General features: G+C 45.7%; 1 protein-coding gene across 6 annotated transcripts in view; it reads right to left on the bottom strand.

Moving 5' to 3' along the window:
• Window positions 1-17,925, bottom strand: part of LOC128323928 (myomegalin-like) — a 207,932-nt gene that overhangs the window by 158,278 nt on the left and 31,729 nt on the right. For 5 of the 6 annotated variants that reach the window (XM_053247878.1, XM_053247875.1, XM_053247874.1 and 2 more), the window contains one exon: window positions 15,073-15,183. In XM_053247878.1, the coding sequence (XP_053103853.1) occupies window positions 15,073-15,183 (111 nt within the window). Of the gene's footprint in view, window positions 1-1,801; window positions 1,952-15,072; window positions 15,184-17,925 lie in introns of those variants that run through there. The other variant, XM_053247879.1, reaches the window with a different exon arrangement.

Genomic DNA, 17,925 nt, shown 5'->3' with positions numbered 1-17,925 from the left:
CCGCCCGGGCTTCCTTCAGTTGTATTCATCCTCCGAAACTGATGTGAGTGTTAAGACCTGGAGCTGCCAGAACAGCATGTCTTTCTTTAGTACCATTAAATGACTTGCATCGTCCACAGTTTACAAAATCTTAAAAAAAAATAATTTAGGATGATGTTCTAGGTTATCTATCTATCTATCTATCTATCTATCTATCTATCTATGCATTTTGTTACCACTATTCAGCCTCATTTAAGATTTTTTTACTTCATGAGCTGAGCTTCAGTGAGGGGGAGGGCATTTTAAAATCTTGTCTCTGGGCCCACTCCAACCTTGTTACGCTCCTGCCCAGGAGTACAACATTTTTGCTATAATCCTGACAGGCTGAATGAAATAATCATATAGAACATCCATAATGACAAAACAGGTTTTCTTTTAAGAAGAAATTTAAATGACAGCACAGGGAAGGAATTGTTAATTAGTAGCTATTGTAAAATAATGGAGAGTCAGCCTTTGTATTTTTAGATGCAGAAATAGCATTTTTTATTTTTTATTTAGAAATCCCATAGTTAGTTGGAACTACTAATGTTTTTATATTACAGGTAAATTTTTGATTGCATTACAACAATTTATACAACCCAGAGGCAAATGTTAACAGAAACATTTGACAGATTTCATTTGAAAAGAGGGACAAGATGAGGACGTCCTCTGCCAGCACCTTCCTTCTGCAGTTAGTATGGATTGCCTGCTAAATTGGATAAGAGCCACACATGAGATACAAGAGATTAAAACTGGACATGTATCATATATATTAGAAATCATGCCAGAAATATGGAGAAATGTTAGGATATTGGGTAAATAAAACAAAAACTGAATCGGTAGGTTTATCAAAAGAATACAAAGAAGAGATTTATGCAGATACAGACGCTGAAATGGACTTTGAAACCAATAAAGTATCTAGGAATATATATCTCAATAGACATGGAAGAATTTTTGGAGATTAGTTCTGAGGCTAAATGGAGTAATATAAAATTTGGAAAGATGGTCAAAACTAAGTTTGCTGTGGCTTGGAAGCATAACTAGTCAAAATGCTGGATATACTGCAATTTCCTCTGGAAGTGGCGGGGGGGGGTGACTCATCAAATAGTTCCCTCCTATGAGCTGCTCTAAGTCAAGGTTATTTGTTACAAGAGGCCACAGTGAAAGTTTGGGATAAGTTAAAGAGATCTTTAAATCCAAGGCTTTCTCCATCAACAGCTCTCTTAGTGTTGCTAAGGAATAAATATAGTACAGGTATGGCATAGTGAGAGTCTCAGCGCTGCAAAATAATGGATGTTGTATGGATATAATGAATTAAAGAAAAAGTTAAGCAATGAACAGCCACACTGGTTTTGATATATACAAATTAGAAACTATAAGAACTAGAGTATTGCTCAAGCGACACTAAGAACTTTGCTGTCAGAGTTTGAAATATTATTCAAAGCAGCTATAAAGGATTGTTATCTAAAATTTGTAAGTAAGTACAGTAGAATATCTAAAAACAAAAAAATGGAAAAAGCAAATTGGGTATGGAGTGGGGGCAGCAATATCACAGGTAGCGGGCAGAGGGAGGTATGGCGGTGGGAGTTGGGCAGGCCGTTACAGGGGAAACCGGTCCAGGCAATTGAGGCCTGTTCCTTTTTCCGGCCCTTCTCCCAACCCTCTTAACCCAGGGAGCTCTGAGAACACTCCCTCGAGGATTAGGGTGCTGCTGCTGAATGCCAGGTCAGTTAATGCAAAAACCTCTCTCATCCACGATTTGATTGTGGATGAGCATGCTGACCTGGTATGTGTGACGGAGACCTGGTTGGATGCGCTGGGCGGGGTTGGTCTCTCTCAGCTCTGCCCTCCAGGTTTCCAGATCGTGCAACAGCCCCGCCTCGAGGGTCGGGGTCCGGGGAGGAGGTGTTGCAGTCATCTTTTGAAAGACTCTCCTCGTTTCCAGGTGCCCGGTCAGGCAATCTCAGAATTTCGAGTGTTTGTCCTTGAAGCTGGGCCTCCGAGATAGGCTGGGGATTCTGCTGGTGTACCGACCACCCCGCTGCACTTCAGTCTCCCTACCTGAGCTGGCGGGGGTGGTCTCGGAGGTGGCCTTGGGTTCCCCCAGGCTTATTGTTTTGGGGGATTTCAATGTCCATGCTGAGGCCCCCCTAGTGGGTGTGGCTCAGGATTTCATGGCCTCCATGGCAACCATGGGCCTATCTCAATTGGTATCGGGCCCTACCCACGTGGCACGACACACTCTGGATCTGGTTTTTGCTGACCGGGAAATAAATGATCTGGAGATGGGGGAATTTGAGACCACTCCCTTGTCACCAACAGATCATCATCTAGTGGGGTTTAGTTTGACTGCTCCGTCTGCCCTCTGCAGGGGTGGTGGACCAATTAGGATGGTCCGCCCCCGGAAACTTATGGATCCGCTTGGATTCCAGATGGCCCTCGGGGAGTTTCCAGTGTCCAGAGCCGGTGACCCTGTCGAGGCCCTGGTTGATCTCTGGAATGGAGAGATGGCCTGGGCTGTTGACACGGTTGCTCCTAAATGCCCTCTCCGGCTTGGTGGAGCCCGATCTGCTCCTTGGTTTTCCTCGGAGCTTAGTGTGATGAAGCAACTCGGGTGACAGCTGGAACTATGCTGGAGGAAAAGTCGTCACGAATCTGACCAAACATGGGCTAGAGCCCATTTTAGGGACTACTCCGTGGCAGTGGGGGCGGCGAAGAAATGCTTTTTATCTGCCTCCATTGTGTCTGCTCAGTGCAGACAAACAGAGCTGTTTCGTGTGGTAAAAACCTTGCTCCACACATCCCCCCAGACAATGGGGGAGGAGTCATCTACAGCTCTTTGTGATCAGTTTGCCTGTCACTTTGCAGATAAAGTCGCTCGCATCCGTGCTGACCTGGACTCCAGAGTTTTGGCAGTTCTGGCAGACGTGCCTTTGGTACCATCTGGTCCCGTTGTGTTGGATTCTTTTCGGTTGGTGCGGCCTGAGGCCCAAAAGGAGAGAGAAGACTAGAGCAGCTGCCAACCAGCCCCAAAGGAAGAGTCACACACACCCCCAACGCACTCCTCAGATCCAGGAGGGATACAGCAGATGCCTCCTGGAGCAATTGCCAGATGCCGATGAGAGCACAAGATGCCCCCCTAAGTAGCCCAGGCACAAGGCACACTCTGTACACCGCAGCATGGTTTGGGAAGGCAGAAGGGGGAACCTTCCCCTCGCCTGCTCACCCTCCCCGCAGTTGTGGCTGTGGCCTCCGTGGCACCCCCCACCCCACCCCACTGTATAGTGTGTGTAGAAGGTAAAAGGGAGAACCCCACCCCCCCACTGCCGCCGTAGCCAAGTGGCGACTCTGCCTCCTCATCAATCCGCCACTGCCACCCCTTGCTAGCCTCTCTGGGTGTAGGAGAGTGGGCATGTGGGGGAGGGTGTCCCCATCACTCACCTAACCTGATGCTGCCACTTGCCACTCTTGCAGTGCCAGCAGGGTGGGAGAGTGAGTGGTAAAGTGTTGCCCACACCTGCACACCCTCATTGGCACTGCTACCCTCTGCATCTTGATGATGGTGCAAGGGTGGGTGGGTGGGTGCAGTGTCACACCGAGGCAAATTGGGCACCTGGACTGCCCCCGCCGTGAGGCCCTCCGCCACTGCTGTGAGCCCCCTGCTGCCACCGTGAGCCTCCCCCCACTGCCATTGCCTCCATGAGGCTGAACCAGTGACCCTTGCACGGACAGTCATTCCAGCGGTTGCTTCCACTCCACCAGCAGATGGAAGGAGGAACCGGTGGAGCCCAGAGTGGTGTACTACATACTCGTTCCTCCTCACAACAACCCTGTGAAGTAGGCTAGGCTGCGAGAGACATGACTGGCCCAGAGTCACCCAGCAAGTCTCATGGCTGAATGGGGATTTGAACTCAGGTCTCCCCGGTCCTAGTCCAGCACTTTAACCACTACACCACGCTGCCACCACGCTGGACCACTACACCACGCTGCAGGCAAGGGCAGCTGCAGGCAAGGGCAGGGACACTCCTGCTCTTATCCAGTGACTTGCAGGGGACAGGAAGGAGCACAAAAATCCCCATTCAGCCATGATACTTGCTGGGTGACTCTGGGCCAGTCACTTCACTCTCAGCCGGACCTACTCCACAGGGTTGTTGTGAGGAGAAACTTGAGTATGTAGTACACTGCTCTGGGCTCCTTGGAGGAAGAGTGGGATATTCTATATTATTAATTCTTCTAGACGGGCCATGCGCCCTGCGGGGCAGCTGGAAAGCAGTTTGACAGTTGGATCAGGGGCGCTGTGAAGCGGCAGGGAGCTCAGAGGCTGTCAGGCGAGCAGGCGACAGTCCCTGGCAGTGGCAGGGGGAAGCAAGGACTGCGAGTCAGAGATAGAAAGACGGAGGACAGAGAGCATGAGCAGGAGACTTGCGGGGGGGGGGAGAGTTGGGGAGGCGAGAGCGAGCGAGAGCGTTGCGGGAGTGGCAAGAGACTTGCGGGGGGAGAGCGGGGGTGGCGAGAGCGAGCAAGAGCGTTGCGGGGTGGCGAGAGACTTGTGGGGGGAAAGCGGGGGTGGCGAGAGCGAGCAAGAGCGTTGCAGGGTGGCGAGAGCGAGCGAGAGCATTGTGGGATTGGTGAGAGACTTGCGGGGGAGTGCGGGGGTGGCGAGAGCGAGCGAGAGCATTGCAGGAGTGGCGAGAGACTTGCGGGGAGCGGGGTGGCGAGAGCGAGCGAGAGCGTTGCGGGAGTGGCGAGAGACTTGTGGGGGGTGGCGAGAGCGAGCAAGAGCGTTGCGGGGTGGCGAGAGCGAGCGAGAGCATTGTGGGATTGGTGAGAGACTTGTGGGGGAGTGCGGGGGTGGCGAGAGCGAGCGAGAGCATTGCAGGAGTGGCGAGAGACTTGCGGGGAGCGGGGTGGCGAGAGCGAGCGAGAGCATTGCGGGAGTGGCAGGAGACTTGTGGGGGTGAGCAGGGGGGGTGAGAGCGAGCGAGAGCGTTGTGGGGGTGCAGTGCCACAGGCTCAGTGCAAGACCACACAGATGCTCTGTGCAGGGTCAGCCAGTAAAATGTATAATGAATGAATAGTATGACATGTGTCTGTGCAACTATTCCCCTTAGGGGATAGGGCTGCTATAGGAAGAAGGATTTGAGCTCCCTGCCTGGCATCTCCAGGTCGGGCTGAGCGGGAATCCCGCCTGAGAGCCTCGGGAAGCCACTGCCAGTCTGTGTTGACAGGACTAAGACAGTACTAAGTTGGATGGACTAATGGTCTGACTCAGTGGAAGGCAGCTTCCTATGTTCATATTTTCCCTTGGGCTCATTTGTAAGGTGCCTGCCACTTTAAGGAAACTCAGCGCTGTTTGCTGGACAGGCTTTCCCCAAGCAAACTTCTGCTTGCTTTGCAGCCCACTCTGTTATCCAGTCTCTATGGTATCCCTGGGGAGGGAGCCTCAAGCAGGGTCCCACAGCGTTCCGTGGCTCCACACGTGCACTGGGAGGGGGTAGGCAACCTCCCCTGCTTGCTGAACCTGGTTTTAGAGGAGGGGCTGGGAACTGGGTAACCCTTTTTTGACAGAGCCCTGTTTGGGAGTTTGCCGAGGTTCCACACGGTACTGCTAACCCCGCCTTCAGACCTCAAGCCCTGTTTTTGCTGGTCGTGAGAATAGCTTCAGTATATCTATTTATTATAGTTTATCGTCATTGTTTAAATCTTATAGCTTTTGTAGCTTTTTATAAATTTTATAGCCTTTTATAGATATAGATTCTAGTTTTACATCTTTTATGCTACAACTTTTTAACTCTACAGCTCACTGTTTCTAGGCATAGATCCTATTGCTTTTAATGTTAATAGTTGCTAATTACCAGCTTTTATGTCTCATTTTACTTTATGCTGGTCAAAGATCAAAATAAAGACACTGATTGGGTCAATGGGCAGGATCCAGGCTATCTTAGTCATAACTAGGCACTACTGAAATAAATGAGATGAGTTAGTCATAACTATCTTAAGTCCAATTAGTTCAGTGGGACAGTCTAGATCCTGCCCAATATGTTTGGAGAGGCTGCAGGAGCTATATGGTGTAAATATGAAGGAAATATTCTATAACATGCTTTATTGTTAGCATATGTCTCCTTAAAAATAGTAAATGGATGACCTCAGGTAATATTAGGCTTGTGCATTTCAATTTGGGTACAAAACATTTTGTGCCCCAAAAATGGCAATTTCAGAGGTTTTGTAACCAAAACAAAATCAAGAATTAAAAAACAGAGATTTTTGTTTCCAAAACGAAATGACTGTGTTTCGGACAGAATGCTTTGTTCTTTGGGAAAGCACTGCAATTGAAATTGACTTCTCTGACTCTCTACACTCCAGCTGAGGCACAGAGTGATTAGCAGAAGATAAGATATGCAAAAAGCTTTTCAGCTTGAATGGTTTAGTTAAGTATGTGTTGTATTCAGTGTGATTGAAATGCAAACTGAGCTTGCAAAGGGATTTGGAAGACAGCATTTTGAGACAGAAATACCCAAATATCTTTAGGAGCTCAGTGCAATTCCAAAGCTCTTGCTAAAAGCCATGGTATAAATTGTGTGGAGAAGCTTTTCGAGAACCTAGTTAGGAAAGTTCTGAAATTACACAGGTTTTTCTTTCCAAAGGTTTAGAAAGAACCTTTTGACTTGTTCAGGGGTCTTTTGAAGAGCTATTTTGTTTTTCTTCTGATTTTTATGAGTTATAGTGGTGTCTAAGTTTTGTTGCCCAAGTTGAGCAGTCTAATGTAATTTAGGCCACAGTGTAATTTGGTGGGACATGATGTCTAAGCCAGTGGTTCACAACTTTTGCCATTGCAGGGACAGGTCATCCACAGCAGGGACAGGTCATCCACATGGGACCACAGGAGACAAAAGGATGGGGGTGGGGAATATCCCTGTCAATTTATTGACATCCTCAGGAATCTTAGTTGCTCCTCTCTTTCTTGTAACCATGATCCATGGTTTTGCACTTTCTTAAATGCAGTGATGATAAATCTCAACAATTCTGAAAGGTAGGCTGATTTGTTTCAGCTATGGCTCACTTCACTCCAGTTAAATGAACATTTGAAGCTGTTCCATAGTACCAAGGCTCGCTTGAATGCTTTACCCTCGGCGATGCTAGTAGGGAAATTTGAGAGAAAACCCTATGAGGAGAGACTATGCCTTTGCGGAGCTGCTCCCGAAACATTGACGCATTCACTGTTACATTGTCCACTTTATACTGATGAAAGAGATGTATTTTTATCTCAGTATCTGAAAGATCTCCAAAGCCACTCAGTGGAGACAATTCTTATATGCTTATTAGAAGACAGGGACCCAACAATATCCCTGGCGGTTGCTAAATTTTGTTATACATTGACCAAACTAAGAGAAGCTAGAGCACAGCAATCTGTTACTGTCAAAGGTTCCTGATTTTATATATTTGATGACATTTTAGACTTTGTTTCCATTATTGTTTTCTCTTTTTACTGTGTATATTCTGTGTATATTGATGTTTGATCTAAGATCGTAAATAAACAATAACAATACCAAGGCAGTTTTATTTTATTTTTATTTTATCCCGCTCTTCCTCCAAGGAGCCCAGAGCGGTGTACCTCATACTTAGGTTTTTCCTCACAACAACCCTGTGAAGTAGGTTAGGCTGAGAGAAGTCACCCAGCTAGTATCATGGCTGAATGGGGATTTGAACTCGGGTCTCCCCGGTCCTAGTCCAGCACTCTAACCACTACACCACACTGGCTCATTGGACTATCTTGCTATCTCAAATGACCTGTGGTCACTGTTCCATGGGGAGGGAGTGTTTTTATTGAAAGATTGCTTGAATCCACAAATGGGTTGTGCTGTTGTGCTAGTGTGCACAGGGATAGGCTCACACCCGCTGCAAAATTCTCAAATAACTGTGCCAAAAAATTAAGTGTCGTTGTTGTTCATCATTCTCTTCACTCTTTCAACTTGTTTATTTGGGGCTTCAGGGGCAAAACAGTGGGTTGGGTGGCAGTGCCCCAAGGGTGGTGCACCCAGATTCCAAATAGGGCAAAGGACTGATTTCTTAGGAATATTTGAGGTTTACGTGTCTTTAAGATTTCCCCCCATAGGGAATAATGGAGGTTTAAGCAGCCCCATAACTCCACCTGGGGGGCACTGGGATGGCCCAAAGTGAGTTGTGGTGTAGTGCACAGAGGGTGCCAACCGCCCCCCTGGATTGCTAACCCATTGGGGTACTGGGCTTTGTTGTTTCTGAGGTGTTGAGTTTAGATTCTTTGGTAGCAAATGATATTTTTTAATGAAAAACCATTAATCTACTCTCATATGCTACTAGAGAATCTACTCTTAGAACACCTCTAGAACAACAAAACCCTGTACTTCATGGGTTGGCAACCCATGTGGATGGTTGGCACCCAATGTGCACTACACCGCCACTTGCTCTGGGCCACCCCAGTGCCCCTCAAGTGGAGTTATGGGACTGCTGAAACCTCCATTATACCCTACGAGGAAAATCTGAAAGACGCGTAAGTTCATTAATTCTTTAAAAATCAGCCCTTTGCCAAATTCCTCTGAAAAAATTGTGGTAGCTTCCTTGTATCAACTGGGCACTACTACCAACCACACTCCACTCTGGGACACCCCTCCCCCCATGTGAAACTATACTTTTCCTGAAACCTCCATCATACCCTATGGGGAAAATCTGAAAGATGCACAAACTTCAAAAATTCACCAAAAATCAGCAGTTTGCCCAATTCCTTTGAAATTTTTGTGGTAGCTTCCACTCATTGGGCACTATAACCCCCACCCACTCTTTTGACCATGTGACCCATTTTAAAATCTGAATTAATTCGGATTCAGATTTGGATTAATTTGGATACAAAGCTGGGGTGATTCGGAAGGCTTAATTTTGGACAAAATACAAAATGCGGTTGATTCGGATTTGGTACAAATCAAAACAGAAAAAATACAAAACATGCAACCCTAGGTAATATGTATTGTTGAAGATGTGGGCTACAAACAGTTTACACCACATAGCCACCACATGTAAACAACACAGTTTACATGTGGTGGCTATGTCTGGCAATTTCAGATGTTTTGGCCATGGTGCAAAAAGAAAAATTAAGACAAAGACAAGATTTGAATTTAAAATGGATTCTAATATCATGCTACTGGAACTTCTAGTAACTGTGAAAAGAAATCATAGGAAGCTAGACTCTGATTACTGCTGCTAGATTAATGATAGCAAAAAATTGCAGAAATCTCCCAGGCACAGGGAGTATTCAAACAAGGTTTAGAACATAGCACAACATGCAAAATTGGCAAGAGTGAAAGATGGACACAAAAGAAATGACTATTTATATTAATGTATACCAATTGTATACATTATATCAATGTATACTAATTTATTTTAATGTATACTTATGGTTCTTTATCAATATCAGTATTCAATCAATCAATCAATCAATCCTTATTGATACAGTTACAGACCTGCAAACAACACCTTACAGGTTGAAAGAGAGGATAAAAATACATTATTTATTTAAAATATTTCTATACCCCCCAAAACTTGCATCTCTAGGCGGTTTACAATTAATCACAGTACAGAACATAACTAACAGTATCTAGCAACACTATACAAAATAAACTTAACCCCCTACATGTAACTTGTACATAGGGGTGGCGCAGTGGTAAAAACTGCCGCCCTGTAACCAGAAGGTTACAAGTTCGATCCTGACCAGGGGCTCAAGGTTGACTCAGCCTTCCATCCTTCTGAGGTCGGTAAAATGAGTACCCAGAATGTTGGGGGCAATATGCTAAAATCATTGTAAACCACTTAGAGAGCTTCGGCTATAGAGCGGTATATAAATGTAAGAGCTATTGCTATTGCTACATGCTATAAGCAAACAACTATCAATGTTGAATTTAAAACTTGACAGAATTTAAGGAAATCTCATCCTTCTGGTCAGAGAGCAAAACTTTTACATAAAATAAATCCGTGTGGCCTGGGAAATTTTAATAAATTTCCCAGGCCACACGGATTTATTTTATGTAAAAGTTTTGCTCTCTCTTTCCCCCCCTCTTTTAATAGAGAAAATATATAATGACAAGAATCCGTATAAAACTCACAGTATAATAAAACATGAGATATGGTTTTCATGGCGCCTGTTGCACAAGAGCATATATGGGATTTTTCTAAACTTCCCTTCCAAAACTGCTGAGGATAACACTTTAAAACGAGCTAAAGTAAGCATCCTCCAATATTTAGGAACTGTAATTCTGTTACAGCCGCTCGTCCCCGCCCCCGGATGCCAGACAATATTGATGCTTTTAGGTGATCATTTAAGAAGGAGCACGAGAAGAATGCAGTAGAGGATGAACTGCAAAAGTACTTCAGGGAGCCTTGTGTTTCCATTGGAGTCCATTGGAGCAGTTTTCCAAGGCTCAGAAAACCAGAAAAGAGTTACCTTTGCATTCCAGGAGTGTCCATGCCTGCAGAATGTCCTACTTCGCAGGGACGTGGGAAGCATGAAATGATATTTTAAAGCAACAGTTTTCAAATTGTGTTTTATCAGGACCTTATCAGGGTTTCCTCACTATGAAGGACAGGAACAGCAGACAAGCTTCCCTAAAAGTCAGCTTGTCAATTGTGGCTGCTCTTCCTCTGCACTCCCTCTAGTAGTGTTGAGTGCATCTATGGTACGCTCTCAGTTCATTCATGTTAGTGGGGAGACTCAACAAACCCTTCCAGTGCTCTGCATAAACCAAGTATGCACCTTAGTAATGCTCCAGAATCCTCTGCAGTGTGCTGGGATTCCACAGGAAAAGAGTCAGTAAGGAATGTTTTCTTGAAAGTATAAACTTTGAAAACCACTGCTTTTAAATTTTAAACCACTGCATTTTAAAATGCTTGGCTGAGCATTTCACCAGACTCTAGGGAAATGGTATTTGCATTACTTACTATCCACACTATGAATTCCTTGTTAAACCTGAAAAAATGTACCTATTTTAGCCTGCCACTGAAAGTAAATGAATGGGGAAAGTTATAACTAGTGGTGTGGATATCGTTTGTAAAAGTACATATATAAATCACTACAGTTAAGCCATTTAATCATTCACAATTTCACAACTCTGATCAGAAAAAAAAATGTTTCAGGGTCCACTTCACATAAATGTTGCATTTCAGTGCTACTGTTGATGTTTGTTGATTTTTCTTAACAAGTTTTACATGCTCTGATGTCAGTCCTGTGCACAGACAATTAACATTACAGCCAGCATTGGGAAAAACACATTTCAGAGAGAGCATTTCAGGTACAGGTTCAGCTTTTCTTACTGGGAAAGAGCACTGGGGACATATAGCATTTTTGCAATGACTCCTTTCTCACAGCCAGTGAGAAAGGACTACCCTGTCTGTGGGGAGGAAGCCTAGATAAGCTTACTTCCCCACAGAGAATCCTCTAGGCTTCCCTGGGAAGGCAGATTGTCCACTCAGATGAGCACCGGCTACTGCCGGTGGCTTTGGGGTGCCAGGATGCATCGCCCCGCCCCCTGGAAATACCATAATGCACCACATGAGTGTGCAGTGCATTATGAGGATCCCCCTTCCCTCCCTGGGCTCCCCACAGACTGGCAGCTGCAAGCAGCCATGGCTGACAGACAATTAAAAAAAGCTGAGGTTACGAGAGCGCTTCACAGGGTGGCTTCAGAGGTGGGTTTTCACAGGCGGCAGTTTACATGCGTGTACAAAACTGGGCTGGGCTCCCTTAGCCCGGTTTTGAATAGTGTGTGAATAGCTTCAATAACTATTAACATACAGGGCTGAGCAGAGGGGAGCAGGAAACACTAGTCTGGAAAATAGCCTTGATTCCCCATCAGCCATTTTGTTGTCCTCCAAAACAATCTTTCTTGCCAGCTAACTGCAAAAACTCAGACTTCTGACTCCTCCAGCTGCTAAAACCACAGCAGTTAATCAAAATAGTACAGTACTTCATGAAAGAAGAGGGTTTCTACAGCCTTTTAAAACATAGCCTGGTAGATCTTCCTAGGGAGGTGCTGCCTAGGAAGCTGCCTTATACTGAGTCAGACCATTGGTCTATTCAACTTTGAACTGTCTACACTAACAGCTCTCCAAGGTTTCAGGCCGGAGTCTCTCCCAGCCCTACCTGGGAGTTATTCGCACATGGCTTCATGCTTTGGGACTCACGGCATTGAGGGAAGCAGCCCCTCCCCTCTGCTCTTGGGTTTTGTTTTGAAACAAGTTCACATGGCATGCATCTGTGTTTTCCATCTAACCAATGAAGAGTGGAGGAGACAGCTTTCAATATGCCCCGAACCTGCAGTAAACCTTTGGTAAAGCCTGCTAACTGAGAAAGCTCCTGGAGATGCCAGAGATTGAACGTGGGGTCTTCTGCATACAAGAAGATGCTCTACTAGTGAGCAATGGCCCCAGCCACTAAGGTAAGGGGAATATTTTATAGCAGACAGTGTTCACGTGTAGTCACCTTTGCACATGCAAACATTCCTTAGCAAAGGGGACAATTCATACTTGCAACTGTAACACAGGCTTCCCCCCACCCGCAATTGCCACACTACCACTGTGGAAGTTCTGTCTCTGCCATTGCCAGATCAACATGACATAATGGCAGGGCAGAAAGCAAGGCTTGCAAGCTTAATCTTAATGCCTAGGCAGGCTTACATAGGTCCAAATGGTCCATAAAGTGCCCCAGTCCCTGTAGGACTTTGAAGTTTAAAACCAGCATTTTGAATTTGGCTTGGAAGTGGACTGGTAACCAGTAGAATTGCCACAGAATAGATTCTATGTTTGTGTACCACTGCACTTCCTTGAGCATTACCAAAAAAAAAAAAAAAAAAAAATCTACAAAAGCCTAAAGAAAGACTAATTTTTCATATCAAAAAGAGAATGCTTGGAACAATAATTTTCAAAAGAAGAGTTTCAATTGCCATTTTGACCTTGCCACAAATTTCAGATTGGGGATCACTTGAACTGTCAGGTCAATGGCACTGCTGTGGGGACACGCATGGCTCTATCATGTGATAACTCATGGGTAACTTAGGACAATGTCTCCTCAGCTCCTGCCCCAAAAGGCCTCTTCTTGATTGGATTCACTAAAGATATCTTCATTGTCTGAACCACTGGGCAGGAGGTCCTTGAGAAACTTTACTGGAATTTCAACAACTTTCACCTCATCATCACCCTTAGCCTGGACCAGCAGGTCCACTTACTGGACACTACTGTGTAATGATATGTTGGACAAGCACCACATGACACTGTAAACCCACTAACCACGACATACATCTACAAAGTTCTGGTTTCCATACCACAAGACCCATTATCTATAGCCAAACCTCAGGATACAACTGCAAGTGTTCTAGTTTGTCAGACAGGACTTGTACCTTAAGGCATCTATAAAACTACAGTTTTATACAGTGCCCACCCAATGAGGTGAAAAAAACAGATTGACATGGCCAGACGGCACCCAAGAATAACCTACTACAGAGCAGACCCAGAAGAGAAAGTGACAGAACACGACTGGTTGTCACTGACAGCTCCCAACTAAAACAAGTTATTATCAATACCCATGCTCGACAATAATACCTCCCTCTTGCAGACTTTGGGTGGCAGGCCTGTTTTTGCTTACAGATATCTCCTGAACACCTGAAGCAGCTACCTACCTGCAACAGCTATACTTGAAACAGCAACTTACCAAGAGCAACAGATCACACAACAAAGAAACAAATACAGGGATCAGGCCCTGCAACAAGTTCTGATGCCAACTCTGTTCCCATAACCACTCAGACAACACTATCACAAGACCTAATTTGTCAACTGTGCCATCAGGCGCTCATTTACTGGCTCCAACATGATATAGGATTGGATATCACCTGTGAACAGTGTCCTTCTGCTATTTACATGGGATCAAAAAAATCCGTCTCTACGAAAAAGAATCAATGGACACACATCTGACAACAGAAATGGCAAATTCAGAAACCAGCGAGAAAACATTTCATTCTCGCTCTGCAGCTGACCTGAAAGTTCTAATTATTCACCACAGAAACTTCAGAGTTTCAGTTCAACTCCGTCATGAAAATATTGAATTAGAATTCATCAGAAAGCTTGATTCTGTCCATTTAGATTTTCCTCCCTCACCACAGGTGTTAATTCAGCAAAGCTAGGAAGATTCAAGATCATGTTTTCCACCAGTTACTGCTGTTGTGAATTGTCACTGTGCTTATTTCATACATTTAAGCTTTTCTAGAATTGTAACAGACTCTTACATTTCACAGCCCCACTCCTTACACACTTGCGTGCACACACACTTCAAAATGAGATTATCATTTCATGCACTTGATGGACTGTAGTTCATGACAATTTAGACTTTTTTTTTTAAAGTTCATCTTTAAGGCCTTTTTGTTGGTTTTACCAATAAATTGTATTTTCTCATTTAGGCTTTTTTGCCCTTTTTTTTTGGTTGCCTTTTTTTGCCTTTTTGCCTTTTTTGCCTACAGGTTCCATTCTTGTCACACAGCATCTTATTTCCCAAACACTAATATCTACCAAATTATAAATCGTATAGCCAATAACCAAGTTGTCTAATTTAACTACTAAGCTACGCCACAGCCTTTTCCCAAAGTGAGAAAACAGGTACTCTTCACATTCAAAAGCTAGAGATGGTGTTCCTTCAGCCAGATTTATGGTATCCCCCAAAGGCCACAAAGTTGCAAATATCTCACCTCTTCTTGCCCCTAATACTCCCCACAAGGCTTCCCACACAACCCCAGGGGGTTGTGCATCCCACCTTTAGAAACTCTATGCTGCAGAGGTAATTATCCCACAGTGGATCAGATTTTTCTATGACTGAGACAACATGTTACTCCTGACTGAAGAGTTGCACTTACTCATGGTCTGCATGAGCAATGGCACAACATGCTGAACTGTTGTAAACTGCCCGTCTTCAGTGAAATGGTATAGAAAACTATCAAGCTGTCTCCACAGCCAGATGAGCCCAGACTGCAGCCTTCCTGACTCACTCACCCTTCGGTAGACATCCTCCCTGCTGGCCTCATACTTCTGCTGCATGCGCTCCTCCAAGAAGTAGATGCGCAGCTTGAGGCTGAAGTTCTCCTTCTTCAAGTCATTGAGGTGCTGGGACAGAGTACGATATCCATTAGACATGGTTGGGGATCCATGGGGCGGGAATCTCCACACACCCCTTTCACTCCAGTAACATTGTGAAGCAGAGAAAGAAAGGGAAGCCCAACAAGACCGCTACAGTGGCATGGCCTGGGAGGCCTAGGGACCCATGGCGGTGAGCTCTAGGTTCTGGGTGTCAGCTGCCCTGTAGCTCTGCAGTCACTGCTCAACTCAGGAGCCGAGTATGGCTCATTTTCTTTTTTTACCTCCAAGAGGTATTTGTGGAATCCTTGGCAGAGGCTCATCCTGCATGAACACACACACAAGTGGTGTAATCTGAGCTGAGTTGAGGAGGGCTCTGCAGTTCCACTGTCACCTCACAGCCGTCCCTCACCAACTGCAGGAGATTAGCAGCTCTGAGGGAAACAGGATGAGTTTGGCAGCCACCCTCACTGAAGAGAGCCAGACGGACTGTCACTGGGCCAGGTGTGGGGTCAGTAATATGATCAAGGCACAGCATGACGGGGGAAGGAGAAAATGGGAAAGAATTGCCCAAATGTGACTAGGGATCTGGTTTCACTACAAAATCCTGCAATTCAAAGAAGGCACATATCCTTTATCTCCCTTCCTTTCACGGGCCTAGCAAGTCTTTAAAAAAAAAAAGTCAGTGGAAAGCTCAGGTCAAGCTTCAAATAAGGCTGTGTAGGGTTGTCAACCTTGTCAGTGTTTTCACTGGTCCAACCAATAAAACTAGATTGTCAGGAAACCAGCACTGAGGTCTGAAAAATCAGATTCTCCGAGGCTCCAGCTCTGACCCACAGAAGTTCTGCTCTGGCTCAAAGCCTGAATCACTAGGCTTTTACACAGGCCAGAAGATGTGGAGAAAACCTTGTGCTGAAACCAATCCTACAAAGCAACTAGCTCAGGAATTCAGGCAAAGTACATGTTACATGCAAATTAAGTCCCCTGAGGTTTTTACGCACAGCAGGTTTTACCATGAGTTTATGGGGAGGCTTTACTACGAACTCAAAGTTGTCCCCAAAATCCAACACAAATAGTGGATTTTTTTACCCCGGATATAAATCGGGTTACACTCTAATGTACAGTGAAAAACCCAAATGGTGTGTGAACTGCTCTCAGGGACTTTGGGGTAAATCTAGCCGATATGTGAATGCACCCCCTCCTTTCTGGAGGAGATGCAAGTTAAAGGGCTTCAAAAGCCCTGTGTGAAAAGTTTCCTGGTAGGTTTTTGTAAAGAAAAGCAACTTCAGGAAATTGTATTTTTGCACAGAAGAGCAGTAGGTAGAAGAAATGCTTAGCTATTCCTCTGCTCTCTATTGTTTCCTACAACTCTCTCTGCCCATCCATCAAGCTGCTTTCCCCTCCATAGACTTCTAGTTGCATGTTTTTGAGGGTGGTGGAATGTGGTTGTGTCCTGCGCTCCCGTGCTTGCCTTCTGACCGGGACATACAGGCCTCAGAAGGGTGGGGAGGGGTTTGGCAGCCACCCTTGTCCTCCTCCACCAGTCAGGGAGAGGGGTAAGCCTACTCCTCCCTAGGAGCATTCAGGACTTGCCAGCTCCAGTCTATCCTGACCTCCCTCATCCTTAGCAAAACCGCCCTTTAAATAAGGCCCTGCATTCAGGGCACTCCTCTGTTCTCCCCCTTTGCCCCTCCCCAAAAGGCCTTGCCACCACTCCAGTTGGTCTCCAGACAGCCTGTGGATTGGATGTCTCATTTGGCCCTGCTCTGCTTCTGACGCTGTCGTGCAGCACTTTAGCAAAGGGGAGGGGTCAGCCAAGTGACGGTCTGCCTGGCCATGCCAGCCCAGCTCCGAGCAGCTGGCCCACTGGTTTCCTTGCCCTCCCTGGCGCTTTCCAAATTACCCACCACAACCGTGGTGAAATGCTTCAGCTTCAAAGGATCAAATTGAAAATGATCCCCAGACTCTACAATGGGAAAATTGCCCTACAACAGGAAAATATAGCTACTTTTTTGCAATGGACATACAATGTTGTAGCAATACGCAGGGATAAAATCCGAAACAAAACATCTGAAATGTGAACAGCACTCTGCTGACAGTGTAGGGACTGTGGTGTCACAGCACAGGAAGTATGGGAGCACACTTGACAGATATGTTGTGACACTGTTGTAGGAGTTAACCTGGAAATCACCCCTGTGCTCTGAGGACAGGTGCTGCAGCTCCTGCTGGGTCTGGCCACACTGTGGCATCCTCTCCGGCCACTGCACAACCTGGTGAGTGGTCCAGCCCCTCGGGAGCTGGCAGGGGAGCCCAACAAGTGTAAACTCTCAAGTGAAACCCCACAGGAGGAAAAGCAGCTGGAAGGAGTTGCAGTGACAAAACAGCTGGCAAGAAAGGGGCTAAACACCCGCTTGTGCCTGCTACTTCTCCATGCAGGCACACTCCCCTTGTCAAGTTGCTTTGGTTTACACATTACACTTGGTTGTAACACATATCATGTAGTTTGTGACTCAGAAGGACTGAACAATGGACATCTAATTGTGGAACCTGCTCCAGTCTTTAGTAAAAGACAACTCTGTCATCAGACTGAATAGGTGAATATGAGAGAGAGAAGCAATTGGCAATGCTCCTTGAAGGGCATGGACTAAAGAGCTAGACAGCAGTAGGGGTTGCTGATTACTCTACAAGAAGACATTGTTGTGAGTGCTGGGCCCATAACCCAGCAGTGAGGATCAGGCAGAGCCCTTTGAGGGACTTGCAGGAGGATTACAC

Source organism: Hemicordylus capensis, chromosome 4 (assembly GCF_027244095.1).
Source record: "Hemicordylus capensis ecotype Gifberg chromosome 4, rHemCap1.1.pri, whole genome shotgun sequence".
NCBI classification, from domain to species: domain Eukaryota; kingdom Metazoa; phylum Chordata; class Lepidosauria; order Squamata; family Cordylidae; genus Hemicordylus; species Hemicordylus capensis.
Note: the sequence above shows the minus strand (reverse complement) of the source record. Positions and strands in the feature narration are given on the sequence as shown.